General features: G+C 35.2%; 1 protein-coding gene across 10 annotated transcripts in view; it reads left to right on the top strand.

The window, feature by feature from the left end:
• The window catches only part of rut (adenylate cyclase rutabaga), a 599,728-nt gene that overhangs the window by 439,556 nt on the left and 145,962 nt on the right, over positions 1-14,210 (top strand). For all 10 annotated transcript variants that reach the window (XM_074173689.1, XM_074173685.1, XM_074173688.1 and 7 more), the window contains exon 7: positions 5,673-5,959. In XM_074173689.1, the coding sequence (XP_074029790.1) occupies positions 5,673-5,959 (287 nt within the window). The remainder of the gene's footprint in view (positions 1-5,672; positions 5,960-14,210) is intronic.

Raw genomic sequence — 14,210 nt, 5'->3', positions numbered from 1 at the left:
CCGTAAGAACTCTCGGCTGCTTTACTGCTTTGTTGCACACAGAACCGGTCTCTTCAAATTTTTGAACAAGGTGTAGAACATATCGGTGACTCACATTTTGGCCTGCATGCCTTTCATCAAAAACCCGGGCTGTCCTACGAGCACACCTATCTTCAGCACCATAAATAAAAATAATTTCAGTTCTTTCTTGTAAAGTGTACACCATTACGATTTGTATTACTGTCAGTGCAACTGACACCACTGGACAAACAGTTTAAAATCAGGAATAACTAATCCTGATAAATGTTTTCACCATTTAATTGTAACTGACGCCAAGAATCAAATGTGTGCCCTTATCTCACTTCGGTGGTAGCAGTTCCATAAATTAATGCATTTTCTTTTTGCCCTATTTTACGAGAACGAATCAACCAATTTCAGTTTTCTAAAACGGGGTTGAGTGAGGATTTTCAAGATCTTCAAAATTATGTGTTACAAGATAGGGGGTGCCATTTAAAATTATCAAGTGGGGGTAGCTAGGGGTAAGAGAGTTAAACCTAAAATACCACTGGCACTGGTTTTAAACTTCCCCCTCGAAATCTAAATTGACGTGTTTTTTGCCTATGGCAAATTCTCCCTGCTAAACGAAGTACTAGGGGTGGGAAGTTTTGAACTGAAGGCACTGTATATTTTGCTGTAGTTTTCATTGCGAAGCAACTAGTGGAAAACTAGAGCCAAAAGATAATGCATTTACGAGTGTGTTCCAACACCAGACAGCGCTATATGGACCCGTCATACGTCTCATCAGTGGTGCTAGGCTGAACGAAAAATGTGTTGCTAATCCGCAAATGCATTGCTGGACTCACTGCTTGTTAAAAAACAAGCCTGAGTGAATAAAGGCGATTTTGCCTTACGAGGATCAAATTTTCTTTCGATTCCATAGATCGCGTCTTCGTGAGAAGAAATGTCATGGTTCTCAATTTACTCAGTAGCACTTTGAATGCCTCAATAACAAATCAGTTGTATAATACAAATCAAATATTGATCCTGTTTCTAGTGATGTTAAGGGAATAATTGAGAAATCAATTCAATCAAATGTAACATTACTAATCATTGAAAGTCCAAAGGTAGACTGTTCGTTTGTATTCATATTTTTCTCTTTTAATTTTCTATCATTCTTTGTGAAATATATTCGTTGAGACAATATTTCGCTGTAAGCAGTATATTGCTATCGATCTCGCAATTTAAAATGAAACGACAGTGGCAATATTCTTAAATCAAAGAATTTTTCAATTGATGAATATGCTTGTCAATTTCCGTCCTGTTGCTTTGAAGTCATTTCACTCCTGTTTATAATTATATAAAAGAATAAAAAACTGATTATATCCGGATGAAATCTTTCGATATCAAAAATGAAAACTTCCCATGCGAGCCATTTCCTCATTTAAACAACTTGGAGTTCATGCAATAAACTGTGATCAATTTTAGGTGAATATTTTAAGGAAAAAAAAGTTTGGGAGATTATATCTGAATTATCATTGAAAATAGTGGTTTCGACCTAACTATTGTAAATAGTCTACATCCTATTTAATTAAACTAAAGTTGAATCTTATAATTTTGTTTATTTTTGTTTCGTCGTTTCAATAATGAATAGTAGATGTTGACATAACTGGTAACTATATGAATCTAATATTCAATAAATAGGTGAACCATAATAGCAGGGGAGCCCACGATGCAAAATGGGGATTTACTCGAGCGTCATAGAGACATCGGTGGAGGAAGCGGCTATAGATTTTTAAATATGTAAAAAAAACTGTTGCATGGACATACTCTAGCGCGTCAGATAATGATAGTATCAATGTCCTACGTATTTTTAATAATTTGTGTATGTTAATCTGATCGTTTGCATGATGCAGGTGAGGATTTAAAGTGAAAAGAAAAAAAATTTAATCGAGCGCGTCAGATTTTCTAAAGGGGTGTTAAGAGCACAAAAAAAGCTCCCATTCAATAATCTGACGATTTAGATCTGACGCAAACTCGCGGCCATTATTATAATGTGCAAAAAAAATCGTCATTTTGAAATACTCAAGCGCGTCAGATTAAGATATATATGGTTCAGCTTTATGTTCTAGACGTGCTGTCTCATAATCTGACGATTATCTAGAGGTATTCGCCTACTCTGACAAAATTTTTTTTTCAAATCATTGAACTTAAATAATTGAAAAGCTCAGGAAATAGCATGCAAATAAATAAGTGTATGTTTTTTAAGTAGAATACTTGTATTTATAAGAAAATAATTTTTTTTAATGCTCAAAAAAATCTCAATTTTTTATAATCAATTGATCAATTAATCATCATCTTCATCACGAACGAGTCTCTGTGATCAGCTGTGATGGCTTCATGGCATCAGAATTCAGAGTGGGAACGGATTGAGAGAGTAACAGATAGAGTAAAAATGAAAGAGGAATAGAAACTCGGAGAGGGAAATAAAGTTATCATACAGCTGCACGCATTAAACTTTATCGACGAATTTTTGTTATTTCGTATTGCGGAAATCGTCAGATTATATATTTTTCGTAATCCTTGAATTATTTTCTTCAAAATAAAAAAAAATTACCTACGCTCGAGAATGTTGAGCTGACGTTATTTTTTTACAACTCTGCTGCCCTCCCCTTTCTTTACGTCACTCTCAAATTGTCATATTACTGGAATATACACTTTTCAGCATGTAATTAACTCACCTTACCTCAATCTGGCGCCCTCAAGAATTTCTGATGATCAATTTTTTTACTAATTCAATCCATTATCCCTCACAGGCGTCCTTATATATGGGGCTCATATTTGGTGGAGGTACTTAACCGGGTACAAGGTATCCCCCTGTATATTAATCTGCCGCGCTTTAGTAAATCCCGAAATCCCCGCTTGGGCTCTCCTATTATAAAAAATGTCCAAATGTCTGGTGTTCTGGGAAAAAAAGGAACTTCCACACTTTTGTCGATAAATCAACCAAGTTGACTTTCTCAGGAGATGAAGTAAACTAATTCTCAACTCTAAAACTGATCCTCTTTTTTTTAACATGCTTGTAATGTATTGGGACTTGATATCAATAATTGAAAACACCAGTGTTGTTAAAAAGGTGTTTTAGGTTCGTTCCAACCTTGAGTCACAAACAGATTTCCAACTGTTTGTAAATCGTTGTCAACGCGCATGTCTGGTAAATATTGGTTTCTGATTAATTTGAAATGTCTGATTGGAACAGCTGATAGTTCAACTGAAGTTTGGCATGGAATTTCAACATAACCTTTAAAAATAATTTGGGAAAGTTTTTGGCTTTCTACTACTCCATCTTAATACAAAAAAAGGGGATGAGGGAATCTTCCAAAAAAAGGAAGGAAGTAATCAATTTGAAAATAAGTAACTCTATACATGGATGTGTAGATCATGCAAAGAAGTAACTTTCAGACACAAACTGAAAGAATGTCCTCCTGAAACAGCTACTTTCATATAAACATTGAATTACACGAAAGAAAAAATTTTTTTTTCGAAACAAATACTTCTATATGAACACTGAATTATACAGAATATACTTTTCTCTACTCAGTTTGTATTTCAAACATTCCACAACGAATGTCACTCCTAAAAATATAACCCCTTCAATTCTTTAAAAATAAATCTAATCAAGTGTATTTCTGGAGAGTAAAAGAAGGTTGCAGTATTTTATATCTCTATTCTGTTTACTTATCAACATGGAACTGGGAGGTCACCGCAATAATTAATTTGTGTAATTGAAGATGTTCATATTATAGGTTCACTTAAAGAATTCCCAATTTTTCCTGCGCCAGCAAATACATAATTTATTTTATTACAATTTTTGCAGGTTATGTTGTTTATAAGTTGCATGAACATAAAACAGAAACAGTAATACGGAATACGCATGCGTCAGATTGATAGATTCTGATAGATTTCGAACAGGTTTGAATCTTGGATGGAACAGAAAACTGATAGTTTACTAATGGTTGGAAACTCATGTTGGAACGCAATAACATTACTGCGCAGAATCCTGACTGTCAGAAACTGTTTCTGACGCTGGTTGGAACGAACCTTTTATCTCCACCTAAAAACTAACGCCTTGCAATAAGAACTACTTTACTGAGTGGTACAATGAATCAATACACTACAACGGTTATATAAGCTTCACTTGTATGTTCGTTTGTTTGTAACCGACTCCTTTGCACTCGATTTTGACTAACTTTAAACGGACAGATGTATTTATTAACTTTGTAACTTTGTACACTTATCAATAATCGGTGACAATACAATAATTTCATAAGTTTATCTCATAATAATGGACTTGAAATAGCAAGCCAAACTAAAAAGTGGAAAACAAATAATAGTTTAAAAAACTAAAATAACACGCTTTAATAGCAACACAAACTAAAAAATAATTCGAAACTAATTTAAGATTGTGTTCACATAGAAAATAAGTGCTATGGCTTGATGTAACTAATGACTTTTAATAAGTCTGAAATCAGTATAAATCTATTCACAAAAAAAATAATGTTTTTGTAAGAAAGCGTGGGGTGCCAATCTGGCTCTTAATCAAGTATTTATAACAATGAATATTTAGCACTCCACCCATGTTAATTGAAATGTCACTGCGGCACATATGTCACTGTAACCATTTAGTCATTGGTAACATGTGATAATTTTCTTTTCTCCATTATAAAAATTTACTTCTTCATGTGATTAACTTTATACTTCATTGTATTAACTATTGTTTTGTAGGCCCTCAGCACTTAGGCCATATGTGACCCATTACATCCTCCCGAGGAGTTGTCCTCTTAGGTCACCAGGAGACATCTCCTTTATATCGACAGGTGTAGGCCAAGACTCTCCGAACAAACACTCTCTTATTAACGATAACTCGGACACTCTTGACAGTTCTATCTTCCTGTTCACACATCCTGCATAGAGGTGTGCCCACTATCCCCATATTATGGAGGTGTTTCCTTAGTTGACAGTGGCCAGTCGGAAATCCTACTGTTAAGATATTTCTTCGGCGCCGGCTTCCCAGGGTCGCCCAGGGTGATCCTGGCAAGATTGCATCCTTTGATTCCATTCCATCTCTTCAGGGATTGAGCATGGTTGTGACGTTTGGCTAGTTCCGCAATTGTCGAAGTCATCAGGCCGTAAAATTCTTAGTCCAGCCGTTTCCTTGACTAAAATGTCGGCAATGCGATTACCTTTACTCCTGTCGTGCCCTTTAACCCACCAAAGCCGAGGCTTTGGCTAAATCTTGGTGACACTCTAGTGCTTGCCCTGAGGTAACACGTTGTCTGTTCTAGGCTAATAGGGCTTGTCTGCTATCAGTGCAGATGGTTGTTTTTGTCACATAATCGTCAGATCAATGGAACAATTGAACAAAAAAATAAAAAATTAAGAGATTCCAAGCCAAGTTACTTCACGACGTTTCGATTGTTATCCACAATTGTCTTCGGGTGATGACTGGACTAATTCCTAATGGGTTGTCCTAACAACTGTTCTAAAATATAATTGTAATAAATTTCATCTCTCGACATGAAAGTGCGTTTTTGACTTGACGTCTCCGCTACATTGGAATCTGCGTTTTGAATTTTTGGAAATTGTATATGCGTTTGTTTTTATGAGAATGACATCATCATTAATTTTTTTTTCAGGACAACCACTGCCTGCGCATTAAAATCCTCGGAGACTGCTACTACTGCGTTTCAGGTCTTCCCGAGCCACGTTCAGATCATGCTCATTGCGCCGTCGAAATGGGCTTGGATATGATTGACGCTATCGCCAGCGTCGTCGAAGCCACTGATGTCCAACTGAACATGAGGGTAGGAATACATTCGGGAAGGGTGCTGTGCGGGGTGTTGGGATTGAGGAAGTGGCAGTACGATGTTTGGTCGAACGATGTTACGCTTGCTAATAATATGGAGGCTGGGGGGGAACCTGGGTAAGTACTGTAACGAAAAAAACTTACCCGAAACTCCCATTATAGAACAAGAATATAAATTTATAGTTGAAACATATTGGAAAGCAAACTCTCATTTACATGTTCCAAAAAGAGAAAAACAAAACTGGAATCAAATTAGACTCATCAATTTATTACATTACACAATTTATATGAAATGAAAGCTTGTGGCGAGTTGTACCTGTATAAATAAACAAGATATACAACTCAATGTCGACATAAGTAATTTTAAAAAAAAATTATATGATTTTCATGGTGTCCAACGAAATGTGTGCACCTTGCTTTTCTCCTTTTTTTGTAACTTAACGGAAAAATTCTCGGACAGGTCAATTTTGCTTTTGAGGGGGACACATTTTAGATGTATTTTTCTACCTGTGCCTTCAACCGCCTAGCGAGGGTGAGTAACAACCTTAAAATTTTAAATGGAAAGTGGGGTCGAGTGATATATCATTTGAAAGGGCACAAAATTATCTTTCCAATGATACCTAATTTGTTGTATTTACTTGAATAGTTATGAAATACCAAGAACATTTATTCGATATTTTTGGTGTTAATGAAAATGCGGAGAAAACGACATTTTTATCACTACTACATTCCTCAATTTCTCTCTTGCGTTTTTTGGTTCAAATAACAACAGCAGATAAGTGTACAAAAAGAATTTAGGCAAACTTTCATTGATTCGGTTGCTTTTGAAATTATTTCAACTTTACTGTAAAAATGGTTTATTCCATTCCTGATCGATTTGAAATTGTTAAACTTCATTATCAACATAATAGTTTTGCTAGACTTACTGCTCGCCTCTTTAATAACAGTCATCCCGGGAAATATGTGAATGAATCGTACGTTGCCAAGTTAGTCCAAAAGTTTGTCGATACCGGATCTGTCTGTAATGTGAAACACCAGCCACGGAAACCGATCAGAAATGAAGCAGTGGAAATCGCTGTTTTGGGACATGTTGAATTGGATCAAAGTACCCGTCAGCTTGCTGCAGCATTAGGTGTCTCCCGTTCGTCCATAAGACGGATATTAAAAGCCTATAAATTTCATCCGTACAAAATTAAATTAGTACAGGAACTCAATGAAGATGATCCTGATAGAAGGCTGCAATTTTGTGAACAACCGAGCCAGCTACTAATTGATGATCCGCACCTATCATTCAACACGTGCTTTTCCGATGAGAGTACATTTTTTTTGAATGGAGCTGTGAATAGTCATAATTGCCGTTACTGGGATGACAGTAACCCACACTTATTCCGAGAGATCCATACCCAGTACCCTCAAAAAATCAATGTCTGGTGTGGCATATTAGGTAGTCATATCGTAAGGCCACTTTTTATTCCTGGGAATTTAACTGGTGAGGTCTACCTGAACATGCTTGAAGATACAATTGATCCTCCCATAACAGAAATTATTGAAAATGACCAAAATCATAATGATGATCGGCTTCATTTCCAGCAAGATGGAGCACCTCCTCACTATGTTGCTCCGGTAAGAGAGATTTTAGATGACCGGTTTCCTGGACGGTGGATTGGAAGGAGAGGCCCCATCGAATGGCCTGCCAGGTCACCTGATTTATCGCCTTTAGACTTTTTCCTTTGGGGACACTTGAAAAATAAATGTTTTGCTACGCAGCCCGAATCCATAGAAGATCTTCGCCAACGAATTACAGCAGAGTGCAGAAGTATAACACCTGATATGCTACAGAATGTTAGAAATAGATTTGAACAAAATCTGTATTATTCTATGGAAGCAAATGGGTCACATTTTCAGCACTTGCTGAAGTAGGATTCTACTAAGTCAATTACACATTTCAAAGTACAACAAATTAGGTATATTTGGAAAGATAATGTTGTGCCCTATCAAATGAAATATCACTCGACCCCACTTTCCATTTAAAATTTTAGGGTTGTTACTCACCCTCGCTAGGGGGTTGAAGGCACAGGTAGAAAAATACATCTAAAATGTGTCCCCCTCAGAAGCAAAATTGAACTGTACGAGCATTTTTGCGTTAAGTTACAAAAAAAGGAGAAAAGCAAGGTGCATACTTTCCGTTGGACCACTCTGAATAAATTATAATGTAATACGTTGCGTGATTTTATTTAATTAAAATTGGAATATAAATAGTTTTCGCTGAACATGTTTCTTAGTCTTTACTACGTACGCTTGACCAGCAGCAAATAGCGTTACGCCTGAACAGACAACAGATTTCCATCTTAAATCCGCCATCTTCAAAAATTGTTATTGTCTGCAGTCGATTTTTGTCGGTCCCTACAACATTTGTTCGGGTTGTAACTGTTTGAAATTGGTATCTATGCTATCTTGAATATTTATCGTTAAATCTTTTCATTTGATATTCATATCATGAGGGTGAATAAAAAACATAGTCCACCATCTTTGCAAGTCATCCATTTTGAATTTGACGTAGCGTCATTTAATTTTTCGATTTGTTTTTCAGCAAACTTTTATTTGAAACCCATGTCATGGGTACCTTGACATAAAAAATAACTAGTTTGCCATTTTTGATAGTCCTTCATATTAGATATCAAAAATCACTCAGCTTACCATGCATTCAGTTGTAAGACTTGATCCGAACAAACATTGCAAGTTGATGAATAAGTAAAAAAGCTGTTAACTGTAATACATTAATAAATTCGCTTGTCCGATCAAATGTTTTTTTAAATGATGAGAAATTATCAGAACTAGTGTTCTGAGTTTTTTAAAAAAACTGCCTCTTTTGAGACATTTAGGATTTCCATATATTTATTAGGAAGATGCAAGCAGACTTCTAAAACATAATGTTGTTAATAATAATATTTATTTGCTTAACAAAATATTACAGATATAATAATAGCACAGAATTGCAAACAAATACCGTTGACACTCAATAAGTGAAACACTTGTTTTGAGTAACAAATCAAAAGTCAAAAACTTAAAAATCTCTAATCATTACACTAAAATATAATATAATAAAAACCTTTCAATTCAAAAATATAATAATAACACACTAAAATATAACATTATAATAAAATTCTTTCAATTTAAAAAAGGAATAAATATTGAACATATCACAGTTAGATCACAAAAGTTCTAAATATCCTTATTTTCAATGAAATGAGCAATTTTTTGCCTTGTTTGGCTTAAAATGAAACGTTTCAAGAACTTTTTGAATATGTGAATCACATTTATGTTACGAATTAACTCCGGGACTGTATGGAATAATTTCGGCGCTAAATGATTATAGGAGCGCTGGACAATCGACTTATGCGTCCGTGGAACAATATGGTTTTTTTACGGGTATCGTAGGAATGAGTTGGTAGTCGGAAGCATCTGTTTTTATCATATGTAGTTATAGTGCTGTAATAGAAGAGCTGTCGAATATCGAAAATATGTGCCTTAGAGAGTAAAGCTTGGGTAGAGAAGCGCGTAAACTTGAATAAAACCAATTTCAAGTATCTATTTTGCAACACTTCCAGCGGGCGAATATGGGGGTGTGAAAGGCTCCTCCCCAACAGACAATGCCATAGCGTAAGTGAGTTTCAACCAAGGCATGATAGAGAGTTTTGAGTTGAGTTGTTTTTAAAATATTTTTGAGAAATTTGAATTTATAAAGGATGAAGCGCAGCTTATTGCATAAATAATCTATATGAGAATTCCATCTGAGGTGTGAGTCTATAACGACACCTAAGTATTTTATTTTAGTTTCAGGTTTGATTGTATGTTGGCCCATATCCAACTACGAGAATGATGGTCTTATTGAACTGTTGCAAGTAAATGGCAAATAATGGTTTTTTTCCAGGTTAATTGTCAATCGCCTGTATTGTAACCAGTTTTTTATTGATTGAATACCTTTCTCTGCCTTATTCTTTAGTTCTGACAAGTTATTGTCCTCATAAAAAATGGCTGTGTCATCTGCAAAGCCTAAGATTTCATCTTTACTGTCCAGCGAAAAAATTCCATTGGTACAATGGTACTGATCCAAAGGTACGATGAGCACAAAAAGGCATACATAAACCCAATTGAATATAATTCAAACCTCGCAACACACGCCATATAAAACAAACATAATTTCCCCACACCAGAGAACATAAAACTCATAAAATATGTATATATATATATATATATATATATATATATATATATATATATATATATATATATATATATATATATATTACATGGATCAATAAGTCCCGAGACTAACCCAGAGATGGCGCTCTTAGTAAACCAGTAACCACGTCTTTCTAGAGTACTAACCTTTGCTTGAAACGTGTCGAAATTTTAAGTCGATCGGACCAGAAACAGCTGAGTTATCGAGGTTAAAGTAAAGTCGTTTTGTAGTTTGTTTAAAAAATGGAAAAAACCGAGTTTCGTGTTCTGATAAAACATTGTTTTTTAATGGGTAAAAACACCGTGCAAGCGAAAGAATGGATTGAAAAATGTTACCCCGACTCTTGTCCATCAAAAGCAACGATTTGTCGGTGGTTTGCCGAGTTTAAACGTGGTCGTACCGACACAAATGACGCAGAACGCTCGGGTAGACCTGTGGAAGCTGTTACACCGGAAAATGTGAGTGAAGTGACAAAAATTGTAATGAAAGATCGTAAAGTGAAGCTCCGTGAGATTGCTGAGATGACACAGATATCATATGGAAGTGTATTTACTATCCTTCATGAAAAATTGAGCATGAAAAAGGTTTTTTCTAAGTGGGTGCCGCGATTGCTTTCGATGGAACAAAAACAGCAACGAGTCGATGATTCAGAAAGCTGTTTATCGCTATTTACTCGCAACAAAAAAGATTTCTTGCGTCGTTACGTGACCATGGACGAAACATGGATACATCACTACACTCCAGAGTCAAAGCGGCAGTCATCTGAGTGGCGCACAGCTGGCGAAAGCCGTCGATAAACAGTAAATCGATCAACAGTGATTATTATATTGACTTACTGGTACGTTTGAAGGAGGAAATCGCAAAAAAACGACCGCACATGCAGAGAAAAAAAATCCTTTTTCACCAAGACAATGCACCTTGCCACAGGTCGATGAAAACAATGGCAAAATTAAACGAATTGGGCTTTGATCTGCTTCCCCACCCCCCATACTCACCAGATTTAGCCCCCAGTGACTACTGGCTCTTTGCTGATCTTAAAAAAATGCTCCAGGGAAAAAGATTTGGCTCAAATGAGGAGGTCATCGCTGAAACTGAAAATTATTTTGAAGCGAAAGATACATTTTTTTATAAACATGGTATTGAAAAATTGGAAAAGCGTTGGAACCATTGTATCACCCTAAAAGGAGATTATGTTGATGAATAAAAAAAAATTTTGTAAAAAAAATGTTGTTTTCATTGTTAGTCTCGGGACTTATTGATCCATGTGTTATATATATATATATATATATATATATATATATATATATATATATATATATATATATATATATATATATATATTGATTATATATATATATAGATTAATTATATATATATATATATATATATATATATATATATATTAATATCATATTATATTTTATATATGGAAGACGATGCATAGGTGCCTGATGGTTTCACTTCGCTGTCTGCACGGCATTAGCTGGGTTAGTTGTTGTTTTTCCGTCGGGTATCTGCCACACGTACTTCCGAAGTCGTAGGTCTACATAAGAGGCAAGGGATAAAGTGTTTTTCACCTGAACCTGGAGCATATTCTTATGCACCTCTCCGAAATAATTATGATTATGAAGTTATGATGAACACTTGTAAATTTTTAACACATGGAAACAACAGGGAATAATTAAAACGGAGGATAACTCAAATAAAATTGGATAATCTTTTCAAATTTTCAAAATACTTTTTAGTAGTTTTTATCAGAGAACATGTACAAGTCAACTGGCAAGTGTCTTGTCAAAATAATAAATGTAAATATTATATTAATGAGGCATGGAACTCAATATGGAAGTGTCTCTCAGGATGACGGCCTGGGCCACTGAAGTTGCAATGATATTTCAAAATATTTTGTTAAAAAGCAGGAAAACTATTTAACAAAATAATGAAAACTTATGTTAGCAGTTATGGAAAGCAGAAGAATAGTGGAATTGCGTAACAGATACTTAGAACAAATAACTAAATATAAACAAGAACAACGGTAAATTTTCTATTTGGACGAAACTTTGTATGTCAATCACGACACAGTTACGAAAAGGTGGACTGATGGTTCGCGAATGTATACGCCTAACATGCCTGCAAACAAAGAATCGCGACTAATCATTGTGCATTGCGTAGAAAGTAAAGGATGAATTCCGAATTATTTGAAATGATGTGGAAAAAAACTTGAGACTGCAATGTTGAGTATCATAAAAACATGGAAGCTAATATTTTCCAGGAATGGTTTGAAAACACATTGATCCCAAATTTGGATGCGAATAATGTAATAGTTCTTGACAACGCTGCCTATCATTCGCGACAGCTCATCAAAGTACCTAATAAAAATTCAAGGAAAGATGAAATACAAAGTTTTTCAATGGATAACAATTTGTATTTTGAAGATTACTATACCAAAAACAACTACTTGAACTTTTATAGACAAAAACATTTGAAAAAGTGTATGCCCTGGAGAGTATTGCTGAAAAGTATGGACACATCATAGTGAGACTTCCCCCCTATTTTTGTGTTTTCAATCCCATCGAGTTAATTTGGGAAAAATTGAAACAAAGCATGAGGCCGTTTACATTCTTCGGGTGTTTCTTGAATTCCTCAAATTTCATTTAATGTTTGGATTACATAAAAACTGGAATCATGACAGTAGTTGTTCAACCTCTCATTTCGATATTATTTAAAGGTTGTCATATAGAAATGGCCAGATAATGTGATTCTCATCTATTACCTCATCTTATTATAATAGCATGCATCATATATCATTTATGCCCCAGATTCAATAAATGTTCTGCATCAGTCTCGAAGAAATTGCTCTATAAAATTTATGTTCCCAAAGCAACCCACTGAAATAAATTTAAGGATCGCTGAAAATGTGTGCTGAGAGATGATAAGAAGTAGGATTCAACACAAGTGAAGGTGGACTTTGCAGTAAGAGTTTTATTTGATACATCACTGCTTCGCGTGATACTTACGAGTATTTACGAAAAAAAGAAATCTGATAAAGTAGGAAACAGCGAGATATTGTTGACGTTTATCGTTGCCGATAGTTATCATAGACCATACTGATTTACTCTATGACTTTATTTTAATATTCCATCAAAGCCTGTATGTTGTTCGTGTTTTTGTACATAATCATTTCTCAATTATAATTGTCCTTACTCTGAGTAGCAGGTAAGTATTATGATGGCTAAAGGTAGTGATGAAATTTATAGTAAACATTATCTAACTCGTGTTTGTTGTTTATTTATTTGGTCTAATAGCAGCCAACTTCTAAAAATATACGTGACTGTTCAAAAAATGAGGTAAGTGTAAAAATTTCGCGGGGTAGGTGCATTCGATTAGCGATTTTTTTATGTTGTACACTCGTCTCGAACATACGTTCACGTTTTCAGGTGTTTAGCATATTTAGTTTTTTGTGAGAGGCATAAATGTTTTGCGGGTCTAGCCATTTTCTGCTATAGAAAAAAGTCAATCCGATAATTTGCATGAAATTGTATAAAAAATAGAATTGAGTGCTCAAAAATACTTGAAATGTTATCAGTGGCATACGGCGATTGTCAGAAAAATGTTTACAAGTGGTACAAACGTTTCACAAAAGGTCGAGAAGATGTGAATGACGACACTCGCCCTGGATGCCCTAGCACATGAACAACCGATGAAAATGTTGAGAAAGCGAAGAAAAATGTTATGGAGAATCGTCGAGAAGTTGCTGAGAATGTCGGCATATCCGTTGGCTCATGGCATGCAATTTTTTCAGAATTTTTTTGGCATGAAGCGTGTGGTAGTGAAGTTCGTTCCGTGAGTTTTCACCTAAAAAAACCTTCCCATGAGCATCGTTCCGGAATTGTGGAATGACGTCAACGGCGATCCAGATTTGCCCAAAAGGATCATAACTACTGAAGAATTATGCGTGTATGATTTTGACATAAAGCCTCGGTTGATAATAACATTATCCTGGGGTGGATTAAAAGGCACAACAAGAGTAAAGGTAATCACATTACCGACTCTTCAGCCAAGGAAGGGGCTGGACTAAGAATTTTAGGACCTAGAGGCACCTACGGCCTGATGACTTCGACAATTACG

Source organism: Leptinotarsa decemlineata, unplaced genomic scaffold, assembly GCF_025532065.1.
Source record: "Leptinotarsa decemlineata unplaced genomic scaffold, Ldec_3_MD MMD2_tig00000251_RagTag_RagTag, whole genome shotgun sequence".
Taxonomy (NCBI): Eukaryota; Metazoa; Arthropoda; class Insecta; order Coleoptera; family Chrysomelidae; genus Leptinotarsa; species Leptinotarsa decemlineata.
Note: the sequence above shows the minus strand (reverse complement) of the source record. Positions and strands in the feature narration are given on the sequence as shown.